Below are 15,723 nucleotides of genomic sequence, written 5' to 3'. Positions count from 1 at the left end.
AGACGCGTCTTCCCAGATCGCACCGCGGCGCGGTGTCCTTTCTCTCCCTCCCGGCCAGCCCCCACCGACTCTCCCTGGGTTCCGGGCCCCGCAGGTTTGTCCCAGCAGGCCTTGATGGCAATTCAGCTACTGGGTTATGATTCGGGCTTTTTACGACGCCCCGAGGCGGGTGGAAGGGAAGGGCCTCGGCCAAAAGCGGCGTGTACTGCTTGCTATCGGTGGAACGAGTGTCGGTACCGGAAGTGGTTCTACCCGGAGGCCTTCCCCGGACGCACCAGTCTTTTCTTTCTCGTCGTGCGGCGGCCGGACGGGATCGCTGGCGGCGAGACCCGAGTGCGAGTTGCTGAGCGCCGCCCCCGGCCCCACAAGCTAGGCCGCCATGGTGAGAGGAGCAGGTGGCGCTGGGAGGGGTGAAGAGCGTCTCCGCCGAGGGAAGGGGGGCGGGGTGACTGTGCCTGGAGCGGGCCTTGGGCCAGGCGTAGCCGGAGCCCCCTTGTCCTCAGCGGCCCCCGAGCCGGCCTGTCCCGAGAGAGCGGGGCCTTGCGCCTCCTTCGCAGCGTCACGTCCTGGGGGCCTCTTCCTCGGAGACAGGCCGGCCTGGCTGCGGCGAGTCACGGAACAGCCCCCGTCCCATGCGCTCCGCGGCGGGGAGCGGCTCACTGGGGGGAGCGGGTGGCTCACGGCTGGCGCGGCGGAGGAGCCCGTGACAGTGCGGCCTAGTCCCGGGCTCCGGAGGGTTTAAAATGCGCGTCTCTGACCAGACCAGCCCCTTCGGGCCACGGTGAATGAGACGGCTAAAGCCGCGGGATAGCGCCCGGGAGAGCAGCAGGCTGCTGCTGGGCCTGGGCTTTCCGGTGCCTCCCTTTCCCCCACCCCTAGACTCCTCATTTCTGCCCTGCCCGAGCGGACACCCCTCTGGATGCGCACTCCCCCTCCCCCCCCGGGGGGGATACACCCTACATTCAAAAACTAGTGCCCTGGGGTAAGTGGCCTGTCTTCAGCCCCCGCTGCGGCCTTTCAGCTGGTGCTTCCCTGTGCATATAGACAGAGCATCAGCCTGATAGCTCAGTACTGTGCTATGCCCCCTGCTCCCCGCCCCCCAGCTCAGTCTCTGTGAAGGACCTGTGAAGGGGAGCTCAGTCAGACACGTATCACCCTCCTACAAACGAACCCCAGTCAACTAATCCAGATATTGCTCCTCTAAGCTAGGATGGAAGAAGAGAATCTTTTGTATCTGTTTTGTAACAAGCAGGATATGGTCTGATGGTGGCGACTCAGCTAACTCTATAGATATTTAAACATTGGACACTTAAGAGGACTATCTTGTAAATCTAAACTTTAACTTCAAGTGCTTATCATTTTCACACAAGCCACCCTTGCATTCCTGTGTGGTTAAACAAGAGCACTAGGAAAGGGCTGTCAAGTGGAGGAGGAATACAATATAGTAGGTCTTCATTAATATGGGCAGGCTCCCAGGACCCTGTATAGGGATACGGACTTCTCTTTTGAGTTATCCTGAAGTTGGGTGCATGAATCATGGAAGCAGATACTTATCATTAATTGCAAACAGGATATCAATTGTACATATGGCCTCCATTACCATAATATGAGTGCCTCCCAACCTTAAATGTGTTTATCCTCACAATGCCCATATGAGGTAAGGAAAGATTATTATACCCACTTTTCATAATGGAAGAGAGAGACCAATCACCCAGCAAGTGTGTGGTCAAGTAAACTTGGGAATATCTGCTGTATCTCTCTGGGAGAGGCAGTCCTGCAGGGAAACTCTGGGAACAACCAAGCTTCAGACTGAGGATTAGCTCTGTTTTTGTTTGAGTTAACACTAAGCTGACCTCAGGAATGAGGTATGTGTGGACTCTAGACCCTGTTTGTGCATTCTGTCCTGAACAGTGTAGGAACCCCACCTGTTTAGTCTTTCTCTTTCAGATTTGTGATTCTAAAGTAATTTTTGCTTGTACAGTGACTGTTGTAACAGCATCATACTGTTATCAGTCCATTATTAATTGACCATGTCATGTGTGATGCATCCCGCAGTTTTGGAGTCAGCTATCTCCAAGAAGTATTCCATCATGGTGAATATCAGATCTCTGGTACACACTATTGCAGATAAGAGGAAATTGAGTGTATTGTGCAAAAAGCTTCTTGCCACACTTTGCTAACTTCTAAACAAAATATCTTCTTTCATGTACAGCCACAGAACGATTACATAGAGTTACACCGCAAGCGATATGGCTATCGCTTGAATTACCATGAGAAGAAGAGAAAGAAGGAGGGCCGTGAGGCTCATGAACGGTCAAAGAAGGCCAAGAAATTGATTGGATTGAAGGCCAAACTCTACCATAAGCAGCGTCATGCTGAGAAGATACAAATGAAAAAGACGTGCGTATCCATTTTTTCCTTGACATGGTTGAGCTCTCATGGTAGTTTAAGGTTGTGAATAGACATTGATATAGTTATGAATTATTAAACTGCTGTCCATAGAGGCCTGTTTGAATTGCACACTAAAACTTGAAAAATGCATATGACTTGCAGGAACAAATTGTTTTGAGACCTAATTAAAATATTTCTCCTTCTTGCTCTCCCCTGTCAAAACTGTTCCTACCATTAGATGCTAGCAGTGGATCTAGCACTAAAAGCACTATCAGTGGATCTAGCACTAGAAGCACTACCAGTGATGAATGTTAAACACTAGAACTGCTTCTAGATCTTACACGGATGTACCAATCATGGGGTGGGGTTTAAAGCAACAATACAAGGAAATGCATTTAATGGCTTTCCATGACTTTCATATTCATTCAGATATTTCTCTGTTGCCCTTCTTGTAAACTGTTAACAGAAAAAGCACAGTGGTTTATACTATGTTGTTTGGATCTTAAGATAAATTACCACACTAATCTTAAACACTGTCAAGTTAAAATCTCACTTCTGTTTGAAACTTTTACCCTATATTGTTGCAGATAATACCCACAATTTATTATAACTGAATTTATTAGAAGAAAAATATTTTGATTTATTTAGCTTGTCCACTGGACAGCATAGATAATTTGTCATAAATGCTGCAGTTAGAAATAATTTGTATGTTTAAAGAGAGCCTCTGAGCATACTTAAGATGATAGGCCAATGTGATAGTAGCTCATGTTGTCAAGCTTCTACATTAGATTTTTTTCGCACGCCCTGAGGATGTTTTTCTGAATACTTGGTATTTTTCCTTTTAGCATTAAGATGCACGAAAAGAGAAACACCAAGCAAAAGAATGATGAGAAAACCCCAGAAGGAGCTGTGCCAGCATACCTGCTGGATAGAGAGGGCCAGTCCCGGGCTAAAGTTCTCTCCAACATGATCAAACAGAAACGAAAAGAAAAAGCTGTAAGTAACAATAGAAACATTCAGATAATTGCTATTACTAGGGCTTGTTTAATGACCAGTCACAGTATTCATGCTGACTTCACTTGCAGTCTGAGGCAGAGTCTGAATAGTTCTGCAGGTTTGAATGGCATCATGTTAAGCACTTTTTTTTTTTTTAAGTAATTATAAACGCAGTAATTGGTACCTGCAAAAACTCTTAATGGCAGAGCTATTGAGTCAGAAAAATAGCTAACAAGCATATACAGTAACTAACTTTCATGACATTTAGCAATAGTGTTAAATCACCATTGACTTCAATAGAATGTTCCTCCTCCTCATAATCAGTAATGTCTCTTGCATTTAAAAAATATTGCCAGAAAAAGAACAGCAGCTAAAAATATATTGTCTAATAGCTAAAGAATTCAGATGTGAGACAATAGTGTGTTCCCTATGTTAATTGCCCCAGTTTGTCAGAATGATGGTAAGTGGCTCTTTTTATAAATATCTTTAATTTTTTTTTTTTTGAGTTGCTACACGTAAGTCATATAGTTCCTCCTCTTTAGTAAAACTGTGTTTTATTCTTTGATATCTCTTCCCTTCCATTCACCAACACCAATAACGGTACCGGCCCTACTTTGTAGGGGAAATGGGAAGTTCCTGTGCCAAAAGTCCGTGCACAAGGAGAAACAGAAGTTTTAAAGGTGATCCGTACGGGAAAGAGAAAGAAGAAGGCCTGGAAGAGGATGGTTACCAAAGTCTGCTTTGTTGGGGATGGCTTTACTCGAAAACCTCCTAAATATGAACGATTTATTCGACCAATGGTAAGTTACTTGTATTCAAATGTAGTTTAGAGCAGGGGTTCTCAAACGGGGTCACAAGGTTACTGCAGTGGGAGGTCAGGAGCTTTCAGCCTCCACCCCAAACCCTGCTTTGCCTCCAGCATTTATAATTGTGTTAAATATATAAAAAAGTGTTTTTAATATATAAGAGGGGTCGCACTCAGAGTCTTGCTGTGTGAAAGGGGTCACTAATACAAAAGTCTGAGAACCCCTGGTTTAGAGTATATTTATAACATTGAGTGAATACATAGTATTTGCCAACAGTGACTCTCCCCAGTGAGGAAATATACTTTGGTGATAATTAAGGTTAAGACTTTATTATTTTCAGTAAAAGTCATGGACAGATTGCTGGCACTAAACAAGAATTCATGAAAGCCTAAGCCCCCAGTGCTGAAGACCGATTCCCCACTGCCAGGGCTGACAGCCCAAGCCCCACCATCTGAGCTGAAGCCCTGGAGGTCATGGATTCCTGATGGTCTCATAACCTTAATGATAATCCAGAGCTAAGGTTGAAGCTGTTGCAAATCAGCCACATTTCTAATAGTTTCCTTGTAGAAGCCTAAATCATAGAAATAGGGCTGGAAGGGACCTTGAGACTCCTGTGTGGAGGCAGGACCAAGTAAACCTAGATCACCCCTGACAGGTGTTTGACTAACCAACTGAAATCTGATGTATGAGGTGACCCCTGAGTTCTTTCAGGGAGGCAGTGGCTCAGTGACTAGGGCACTGGTTTGACACACAGACCACTTGGATTCTATTGCCAGCTCTATCACTGGCCTGCTGGGTGACCTCGGGCAAGTCATTTCATCCCTCAGTTTCCCTATCAGTAAATAACATTAACCTATTTACATCCTCTGGAAAGTGTTTTGTGATCTGGATGGGAAAGAGCTCTGTATGACCCTGATATTTATAATTTCATAATAGGTGGGATGTGGAGGAATGGCTGCAGTTTTAGGTTTTACAAGGGACGCTTAGAAATTAAGAGCTTGAGTCTAAAAATAAGGTAAAATACGTTACTATTAGCTCCTGATTTCATCAACATGCAGAAACCATCTGCCATAGGAAGTATTCTTCTTCCCATACTAATTTTAAAGTGATGCACACTGAAAATGTACAAATCTGAATAGTCTCTAGAAAATCTTAACTGATCATTTATCAGGGTTGAACAAATCTGACATTACAACAGGCAGGTGACTTTTTAAAAAATACCAAAATCACATCAATTATTTCTCACCATAATTCCTAAAAATACAGGAAATTATGGAAATAGCAGTGTAGTTAGTTGGAGGTCAACTTTTTTTTAGTAATGGCTGTAACCATTTATGTTCATGTAACAGGGCTTACGTTTCAAGAAGGCTCATGTAACACATCCTGAACTTAAAGCTACTTTTTGTCTACCGATACTTGGTGTAAAGAAGAATCCCTCTTCCCCTCTGTACACAACATTGGGTGTAATTACCAAAGGTACCGTTATTGAGGTGAATGTGAGTGAGCTTGGCCTTGTGACACAAGGGGGCAAAGTTATCTGGGGTAAGTATCCAACAAAGTTATCAGCTGTATTCCATAACTAGTCTAGAATTAACAAAGAATAAAGAGAGATTTGAATCTGATTTGTTATATTATAAGCATGTTAGTTTTAAACTTTCAGTTCACCTTGTATGTCAAATTATGTAAGGGTCCAAAATCAGCAATACAATACCCAAAATATTTGAAAATCACTTTCTTACCTGGGTTTAAGTTCAAGAATCTTGTTTGCTCTTCTGTGTTTGACATTAACCAGTAGCCCTAATCCAGCAGAGACTTAAGCAAATGCGTAACTTTATGCATTGTGAGTAGTTCCTTTTGTTTCAAACATTTGTATAAGTATTTGCAGTATCAGGACTACTGTTTCTAGCAGTTGTGAAGTTACAGTGGACAAATTCCTGAACTCAAGACTTGGCAGGTTAGAGGCAACTTTTTTTTCCAGTGTGATTAAATAACTGTTTGGGGTCTAAAATCCTTCATTATACACGCTGAGCTCTGGAGGGAGCTTTCATAAATAAGCTGAAAAATGTTGCTGCTAAGCTGAAATCTCATTTTTCTTTAAGAATAATTATATTAATATCAAAATGTAGTTAGTGTTTTGGAATGGGAGTCCATTAGACTAGACAGGGTCGGATTAGTGGAGGGGACTTTTAAAGGTGAATAAGCTAACATTTATTCTCAAAACATAAAAACTAGGGGGCACCCAATGAAATTGTTTTATACCTGCTGCCTGTTAAACACAAGGAAGTATTTCTTCACAGAGCGCACGGGCAACCTGTGGAACTCTTTGCCAGAGCATGTTGTGAAGGCCAAGACACTATAACTGGGTTTAAGAAAGAACTAGATAAATTCATGGAGGATAGGTCCATCAATGGCTGTGAGCCAGGATGGGCAGCAATGGTGTCCCTAGCCTCTGTTTGCCAGAAGCTGGGAATAGGCAACAGGGGATGTTTCACTTGATGATTACCTGTTCTGTTCATTACCTCTGACGTTTCAGGTATTGGCCACTGTCAGACAGGATACTAGGCTAGATGGACCTTTGGTCTGACCCAGTATGGCCATTCTTATGTACACTTAATTGTCTTTCAGGATTAAGTTTTTTTAATTTTCTGTAGTACCAGAAGCTGTTGGAAAATACTTTATTCAATTTTTTTCTCTTTTTTTCTTTAGGGAAATATGCACAGGTAACCAACAATCCAGAAAATGATGGTTGCATTAATGCAGTCCTGCTTGTTTGATTGGGGTCTTAGTAAATATTGCATAGGAACTCTTGCAAAATTGAGGCAAGTAAATCAAGAAGCTTGCAAGTAATTTAAGACCTTTAGCTTCCCACAAACCAAGTGTCAAACTTGAACCTGGGAGAGGAAGGACAAAGAACTTAAACAAGTTCCTGAAAATTTTACAAATATTAAAGCCCAATAGTATACAAACTGTTTGTTCCATTGAACATTACCAGAATAAAGTCAATCAACTTTCCAATTTTGGGTTTTTTTGTGGGGGATAAAGTTTTATTTTTTTCTGATGGTTGCACTCCTTCTGCAGTTTTGATGCTGGAATCACTAAATCTAGAAGAAAACTCAACTGAGGTGTTTGACAGTGGGGAAACAATAGGGCAGAGTCATGCATACAAATTGCCCCTCAGAGCATATATTAAGCTGGAGTCCAAAAGGTGGATTGTCAGAAACTGCACAGGACATGTTCTGCCATATATCCAGCTTCCTGAAGCTTACTTGCTGGTGGGAAAACCCCATAAAGAGGGAAGATGTGTACTTCAAACTTCACAGATTCACATGTGAAAGAATGGAGAGAACCTGGACGAAGCAGTGCAGCTGGGAGAAGGGAAGGAGAGGGTCAAGCTGTATAGTGATGTCTTAGCATAAATAATAGTACCAACATTTTAGTATTTGCCACTAAGTATCCTCCTGGGCTTAGAACTGCAGTTAGAAGGGGAAAGCCTCTGACTTGTAGGCATTAGCTATCTGAAAAGCTGTGTGCTTTGAACAGGTGTTTTTCAATCACTCAGACTTTTGATGCAAGGATAAAGATTGACACACCTCTGGCAATCCTATGCATGAACCTACTGTCTTCTTCATCATCATCATCATCCCTCCCTCTACCAAATCTCAGCTGCATCAGAGGAGGAAGTAGGGCCTGGAAGCACAGAGCCATGCTCTCAGACAAGGAGGTAGAATACTGAGGAGTCTGTAGTCATAATTTCTCTGCTGCCTTGTTTCCTGATGGCAGTATCTACTAGGTCAGGGATAGACAACGTATGGCACGCAAGCTGGCTTTCAGTGGCACTCACGCTACCTGGGTCCTGGCCACTGGTCCGGGGAAATCTGCATTTTAATTTAATTTTAAATGAAGCTTCTTAAACATTTTAAAAACCTTATTTACTTTACATACAATAGTTTAGTTATATATTATAGACTTTTAGAAAAAGACCTTCCAAAAACATTAAAATGTATTACTGGCACGTGAAACCTTAAATCAGAGTGAATAAATGAAGACTTGGCACACCACATCTGAAAGGTTGCTGATCTCTGTACTAGGTGTATATACCAGCTATTGAATTACCTCAGAAGTGAAGAAAAATACTAGACAATACCTACAATTAAATCAATGACAACACTTTAAGTACTAATGTAAATTCTTTAGTGAATTAATTTAATAACCACCCCTGAATTTACACAAATTAGTTTGAATGCCATTTGGTTATACTCTAAATATTTTTTCCGAAAGCAATTAAGCTTTCAAAATTTTTTCTTCTGCTGTGATGTTGGTCGGAAACAGAATTTTTTCAATAAGTGACAAAGACATGATTTATTCAGAGTAAGTGACTTGAGTTTAAGAGGTACATAATTTTAGTCTATAATCACAGTGGGACATACAGAAACATCCAATCAAGCTTCATGTGTTAGGACACTGCTAATGCAGTGTCCAGCTATTGTGAAGCTAAATTAGACCTTTAACTTTATTTTGAATTTTGGAAAAGATACTCATTTCAAAAGTTGCTTGTTGATGCAGTTACTATTGGTTACAAGTAGTAGACTAACTAGACCAATGGTCTCCCAAACTTTTCAGGGTCATGCCCCACAGTTTGGGGACTTTTGGACTAGACAAATACTGATTCCTGGATCCTCTCATACTTGAGGTATGATCTAGTCAAAAAGTTTTGTTCCCTCTCCCAAAAATATATCTTCAGTGGTTTCCTCTATTGCAGTCTCCCAGACTGTACAGATTTTTGCATATTAAATTTGATTGGAACGAACAGTCTGATATGCTAAAAGCTGCAAGTAACTGCATGTTCATCTTCCGTCAGCTGTTTAGGAATACAAGGTTTTGGGTTAGATGACCCACTACATCAGAGGTTAGGGGGAAAAAAAACCACAGGTTCTTTAAAGCAGTCCATGAAACAACCACCCCCACCAATAAATAGCCAATCCAAGATGTTAAAGGTCAGTCAGCTCAGAAGCTAACTTGTCATTAGCTAATCCATCTATACTTGCTTCAAGTCCTCAGCAATTATACACATCAACTATCTTACTCTGATGATTTAAGAAGCCAGAGGTAATCCTAAACAAGAAAATTGCAATTACAAGTGATTTTGTACATGTGTAGACTATATCACTATCAGTGCCTTATGCTGCATGATCACATTTTTAGCTCCATAATGGTAGAGTTGTAAAGGTAGAATTTTTGTAACAGAAGGCAACATACAAAATAGAATATAAATTAAGCCCCCAAGCCTGCAAACATTTGCACACATACTTCAGTCTGTAATCCCACTCTTAAGCAGGCTCTGTATTAAACACATTGTTGCAAGCTCATGCCATATTTTATTTCTTAAAGCCCCATTCCCCTTGTGTCAGGTGATTACATAAGAATCTGCTTTTTTTTTTTTTTTTTTTTTAATGAAGAGTTCCAGCCCTCATACTTGTAGAAAAAGGGCCCAGATCCCCAAAGGTATTTAGCCTCCCAACGTCCATTGATGTCAAGACCTTTGAAGCTCTGGGCCAAGATGCCTAAAACACTCTTGACTGATTTTTCTGGACCTGCCTCATTTATCTGAATGCTTGGAGTTGATAGTACTAGATATATCAAAAGGTATTCTACATAGTCAAATGGGACTGCTGACATGCATAAAGTGAAGCATATGCACAATGCAAGCGTCTGCAGAACTGGGACTTAAGTCGATAAGAAATTGCCATTAATGGATCAAGCTAAATGCATTTTTTGTACCAATTTGACTACAGAAGCTTCTGTCTAAAGTTGTGTTCATGCACTGACTGACTTAACTGCATTTTTTTTTTAAGCCAGAATTTTTGAGTGTTTTAGGAAAATCTTGTCAAAACAGTATTTTCCAAGACTATGCCTTCTAATTGGTTACTAGTTTTCAGACAAACATTCATACAATGAACAAACAAAGTAGTTACATGACTGATTTGAATTTAATGAGGATCACAAGCAAATATAGTGTGTACTGATATTTGCTTTGGGGGGAAAGGAGGGCATTTTTGTGATGATAGGCTCTGGCCCCAATCCCTCCCACATCTCATGTCTGAAATGCCAGTTGAATTTGTTAAATCTTCACATACAGTAAGTGATAGACAATTAGAGGGACGTTTTCAACTAATTGTGGTCTCTGCTTATGAAAATACAATCTCAAAGATGTGTTTTAACTTAACTCCTATTCATGCTGTAAACACAATCCACTGTTAGCTGCTTGATACAGTTGCCAGTACAGACTTACTCCCACAATTGTGTCTTCATGGCACCTTGGGGAGCTACACTGACTTCACTGGGGGGTTCACATAGGTCCACTTGCATGGATGCAGTTGCAGGATCAGTACCTACACGTGCGACTTCTCTCTTCTCTCAACTTATGTTTTTGTTCCTCCAGTCTATGGAGGATCATGTTGCAATTTGTATTTTGTTACTATTTTAAACTTAAGGTTAAAGAACCTTTAACTCTGGAAGACCTGTTTAAGATACGCATGAAATATACTGCACTTACTGGATAAATTATTAGTTGTACCTTATACCTCCCAATGGTATAGTTTGAAGTTAGTGATTTATAAGAAAATTAAATGCAGACATATGAAGCTATAAAGTGGGCAGTGGGGGGGGGGGAATCAGTTTTGTCTTGCAGTTCACATTTTAAGACTGCAATCCTAGGATTTATTGACAAGTATTTTTCATTAGGTGAAAAATTCAGATTCATAAAGCTAGGTTATTTTAATATGTATTTATTCTATACTCTGGTTAGTGAGCTTTCAAAGTTCCATGGTAGTATTTAAATTATGGATTAAAGCTAACAGTTAAACACTGACATTTGGAGAACTATAAATTGTACCTTAGTGAGCCAGAGTGATTGAAAATGTTTGCTGTTTAGCAGAGGGGACTCAAATACTGAAACCAAGAAGGAAAAGTCACAAAATATAAGTTTAATTACTACTTTGAAACATCTCAAAAAGCCATCAAGACAATACCAAAGGAAAAACTAAAAATACTATAACAAGACTTAACACAGTAATCCAGAATAGCAGTACATCTTCCATAAGAGATTTATAAACATAATACCACATGTTTAGAAAACACCTAACACCACATTTAGGAAAATAAATTTAAAACGTATCTCCTTGGAAATAAAGTTTGAGAATGGTGTATCGTTTATCAAAATGGAGCACATAAGCTGACACTTGGACTATTTATTGCTTGCGTATGTATAACTTAGGTAGTGGTGTTGATGTCATTGCAAATGAGATCTAATTACCGAAGTCCAGGGAATATTGTGATAGTGGAGGTGGGGATCACGGCAAAGAATAAGCGACATAGCATTTATCAAGCTAGAAGTAAAATTCCATTTCTGAAAAAAGATATGAATGCAAGTTTAATGTGATGGGTTCTTGGAAACAGGATGGAACAGTAAACAATATTTCTGCATGAAATGAACATAGCCTTCACAAAGAAAAGAATATGAATTTGTGGGAAGCAGAGCAAATCTTCATGAAAATTAGTGAGCAATACAAATAAGACATGAACGAATGTCAGGTTCAAATACAAAACCACTTATCATCTAAGGGTGAGGCAGAGATCAAAAGTTAGTGTTCTTTAAGCTCTGTTCCTAGACTAAGTAAGGCTCAAGAATAATACTGCTTGCTTTAGTTGCCCATATATTATTCCACATCCTGTTTTAGTAACATTTGGTACAAACTGTATAAAAATCAAACGCTGTTTTGATTTTGGATTGCTGGTGTGGTAAGACCTTAAGAAGTTCTAACAGTTCAATGATAATCTGAAACAAGACAGACTGTGTTTTACTTCTGTTAAGCCTAGGCTTAATAAAAAGGCTATTTTATTTCCCAAAGTTAAACTCTTCATTACTTAGTTGTAAATGGAGGTGTTCTCTTTGCAATAGTATAGCAGAAGGTATTTGAGATTAAGCTGTGTTGTAATTGGACTTTCAGCACTGTAATGGACATTAATTCTTTTTTTGCAAATAGCTTGATTTCACCAGCTCATTATTAATTGTTAAGATAGCTGATACCAAATATGACATTTAGCTCAACTGACTGATGTAATCCCTGTTAGCAGCAGAGTGGCTGTAAGAATTCTTAATTATGCACCTGATCTCCATATTCAGTTCTTCCTAATAATCAGGGGCCTGATTCTAATCTCAGTTTTGCTAGTTTTACACAAGTGTAACTCAGTTTTCACCAGTTTAAGTGAAATCAGATTAAACTCCTAAGACTCTGCTCTTGCTGCCACTGAAGTCAAGTGAAGTTTTACTGTTGAAATAATAACTGGTGCTAATTGTGCGACTGCAAATTCAAATGTTCAGTGAACGAGAAATATCTGAAACAGGATATGTTCGCATAAGTTAGTTCTGGGTTATCCATATGGGGGAAAAAAAACACGCAAGTGAACAGACCTTAAATGCAGCAAGCCAGGGTCCATGGTCTGAAAAATGCTGTCGTGTAACGCAATTGAATTAAAAGTAGATTTTTTTTTGTAAGTATCTACTGAAGTACACATGAGTCTATTACTCTTTCCCAAAGCTTAACTCTTTTCAGCTAACACCCTAACATTCATATCCTCCACTTTTTAAAATGTACTGTACACAAAAAACATCTTTTAGGTCAACTCCCTGCCCCCTAACAAGTTCAATTCTTGCAACAACAAAACATAGTGTTTCCCAGCTGTCTGTTTTCACAACAATCTTAGCACTAAAAGAGAAGCCACAGCATACATAACAGAACATTTTTCTTGTGTGCTTTATAGAAAATGTTTAATTGGTTTTAGAAAGGCTGAAGGTTCACTTGAATATTTATAAACAATCAAGAAAAGTTCTGCTTATACCTCTCATCCACAATGTTCATATACAACAAATATACATTGACAGGAAAAGTTGCAACATTTTAAGAAATCCAAATATAGCTCAATGATTCTATGCACCCCAGTTCCAGAGCATATGCAATACAGGCCTCTAAAAAAACCTGCACCCTCATTTTAAAGTGAGTGAAAACAGTTTAAAAGAATAAGAGTGTTTTACCACCTAAATAAGATAAGAAAATATCTAAAAAGTTAAACTGTACATCCATAAAATCAAAGCAGATTCTTATATTTGTTTCATAGAGGATAAAAATTAAAAGATCATTGATGTTATTCAAGTGAACCTTTTATTTATAAACCCTAAAGAGAAATAAGTAGGTACCTTCAATTTTGAGACATTTAGGTGCCAACTTTTGCTCATTTATCTTATAAAATATGTAAGAGTACAAATAGTCACATTTCTTCCTTTCTGTGCATGCACCACTGTTCTTACTTATTCCTGAATTTTTACCTATTATTACAGGAGCTTCATTACTGGACAGAAATAAACAGCGATTTAAAAATATATCATGTATGACATTGCATTCTGAGTCAAATGTGTTAGAGATATCACTGAAGATAGGGTAAAAGGGACTATTCAGAAACACAGATGAATGGTCTGGGTTTTTTCCTGCCCACTCTGTCTTAATGCTGCAAGCTTGGGTGTTACTATCCAAGTAACCAAACTGGAACGCTGTTATCCCAGGAATTATATCAGAGTCAGGGCTACTTCACTTTTTGATCTAACTGCAACAATCTCTTGGTAGTTGCACAAAGACAAGAAATTTGGCATACACAGATGTTTGCTGCAACTCTAGTTAATGTTTACTTTACACTAATGAAATGTCATGGTATACCTGGAATTTCTGGGTTCACAGGAGTCTTGCACCTGATAGACATCACAGCTAATGGCTGCTGAATGTACCAGCTAAGTACTTGGAAGATACTAGGTAGCATTCCCCATTCAACCCATTTCCAGCTAAAAGGGTTATTTTAAGTTATTTTCTGCACTGTGACACAAAGGTAAATGATCAAGAACCAAATCTGCACATCCACATGGGGTGGCAGTCCAAACAGTTCTGTAAATGTATGGGCAGTTCAACACAAGTAAAAGTAGATGCTGTAAAATGTATGCTTAACGTCAAATTTTGAAATGATAAATGTATAACTTACCATATAAGCATAATTAATGCTCCACTAAAAAGCTTCATTATTGTATTGTACAATGTTAGACATTGTTTTGACAGTGCTTCAGATCATGGACTCAGCTGTTTCTCTTTCAAATGAATAGTAAATGGGATTTGGAAGTAGGGCTGAAAAATCAGTTCACCTAAAACAATACTAGAGAAAGAATAGATAGCACTGTTCATGTTATTTTGGACCATTACACTGTAAGAGTAAGTTCTTGTGTATACTCCCTTCATCTTGAGATCGATATTTATGCCATATAGTCTTTTACTCTATTCTCTGGTAGTCTATGTGGGTTTTTGCCCCTTAGTCCTGTTTTTTTCTTAAGCGGAAAACACCATTTTATAAACATCTGGTGTGAAATCCTGGCCTCATTGAAGTCAATGGGTTTAGGATTTCACAGATGGTATTTTCTTCTAACAATTCTAATCTTAAATGCAAATTTTGTTGCTTTGCTAGCCCAACTGTTCCATTTATTCAGCATTTATCCTTTATAAAGGAGGAGACTGGCCATTTACTTCCATACCCTGATGAAGCTCATTGTATAGTGGTTAAAAATTCAAGAAAAGTTGAGGAAAGGTGGTGAATCCCAAAGGGAAGTCCAACCCAAACTTCTGAATACATGTGTATCCTGTGTCCCATGCGATTTAAGAATACCCTATTATAAATGAAATAATAACTTCAAATAGCTGGATTAACAAGCGACTTCATTGTTAAGCTGGCTTTCCTTTCTTCTTGGGTGGTCCTTTGTATCCTTTGGCCTTTCTTCGTAAATTCCTCCGATCTACTATTGGTACCTCAATTTCTGTTTCTTCTGAGCTGCTGTCAGCAGCTCTCTCTGCCGCTGTCTGCGTATATTGATCCATCTGTTCAGAAGACTCCTCAGACTGCTCTTCTGATTGGTTCTTTTGTCCTTCTGAATGTTGCTGGAACGACACATCCTCAAGTTCAACCACTATCAAAGAACTCTGACCAAGGACAACAGGGGTTTCTTGTGAGTCATGCCCTGCTTCCTCACTTTGCTCTTCCAAGGAAGACGATGCATTGGGTGACACATTTTCAGGAACTGATTCTTCTAGTGCTTCAGTTACCACAGAGTTTGAAAGGCCATTATCAGATGGTTCTTCTTTTGGCACTGAAGCTACGGTATCTGCACTTTCATCAGATGATTTCTTCCTTTGGGCTGCTTGTTGCTCCTCTTCAATGCCCTCTTTTTCCATAGGTACACTTTCCTCCGTCAGTATTTCTGAATCAGTAGTGTTCATAACCTGAGGAAAAAATAAGAGTCAAAACAATCAGGGGGACAATTCACATGTTCTTGAATGGTACAGACTCTGAGTCTTCCCCTGCAAGGTGCTGATCATCCTCAACTCGCAGTGGGAGTTGAAGCACTCAGCAATTTACAGCATTGGGTGCCCCATTAACAAGCCTC

At 39.8% G+C, this 15,723-nt stretch overlaps 2 protein-coding genes across 8 annotated transcripts in view; one reads left to right on the top strand and one right to left on the bottom strand.

The window, feature by feature from the left end:
• The first annotated feature begins 270 nt into the window (after window positions 1-270).
• On the top strand, window positions 271-7,208 carry NSA2 (NSA2 ribosome biogenesis factor). Its single transcript, XM_050944613.1, has 6 exons — window positions 271-382; window positions 2,213-2,400; window positions 3,237-3,387; window positions 4,008-4,187; window positions 5,543-5,735; window positions 6,900-7,208. Exons 1-6 carry the CDS (start codon window positions 380-382, stop codon window positions 6,965-6,967), a joined length of 783 nt encoding a protein of 260 aa, XP_050800570.1. The 5' UTR covers window positions 271-379; the 3' UTR covers window positions 6,968-7,208.
• A 3,947-nt stretch (window positions 7,209-11,155) lies between these two features.
• FAM169A (family with sequence similarity 169 member A) overlaps window positions 11,156-15,723 on the bottom strand; it is a 52,325-nt gene continuing 47,757 nt past the window's right edge. For all 7 annotated transcript variants that reach the window (XM_050944591.1, XM_050944590.1, XM_050944588.1 and 4 more), the window contains one exon: window positions 11,156-15,559. In XM_050944591.1, coding sequence (XP_050800548.1) covers window positions 15,005-15,559 — 555 coding nt within the window. In that variant the 3' untranslated portion in view covers window positions 11,156-15,004. The remainder of the gene's footprint in view (window positions 15,560-15,723) is intronic.

This window comes from Gopherus flavomarginatus, chromosome 3 (genome assembly GCF_025201925.1).
Source record: "Gopherus flavomarginatus isolate rGopFla2 chromosome 3, rGopFla2.mat.asm, whole genome shotgun sequence".
Classification (NCBI taxonomy): Eukaryota; Metazoa; Chordata; order Testudines; family Testudinidae; genus Gopherus; species Gopherus flavomarginatus.
The sequence above is the reverse complement of the archived record's forward strand: the minus strand, read 5'-3'. Positions and strand labels throughout refer to the sequence as shown.

What these genes read in the sequence shown, in the direction of transcription:
- NSA2 (XM_050944613.1), top strand. An exon ending in AACGATTTATTCGACCAATG is followed by an intron (nt 4,188 to 5,542) that starts GTAAGTTACTTG and finishes TTCATGTAACAG; the next exon opens with GGCTTACGTTTCAAGAAGGC. An exon ending in AGGGGGCAAAGTTATCTGGG is followed by an intron (nt 5,736 to 6,899) that starts GTAAGTATCCAA and finishes TTTTTTCTTTAG; the next exon opens with GGAAATATGCACAGGTAACC.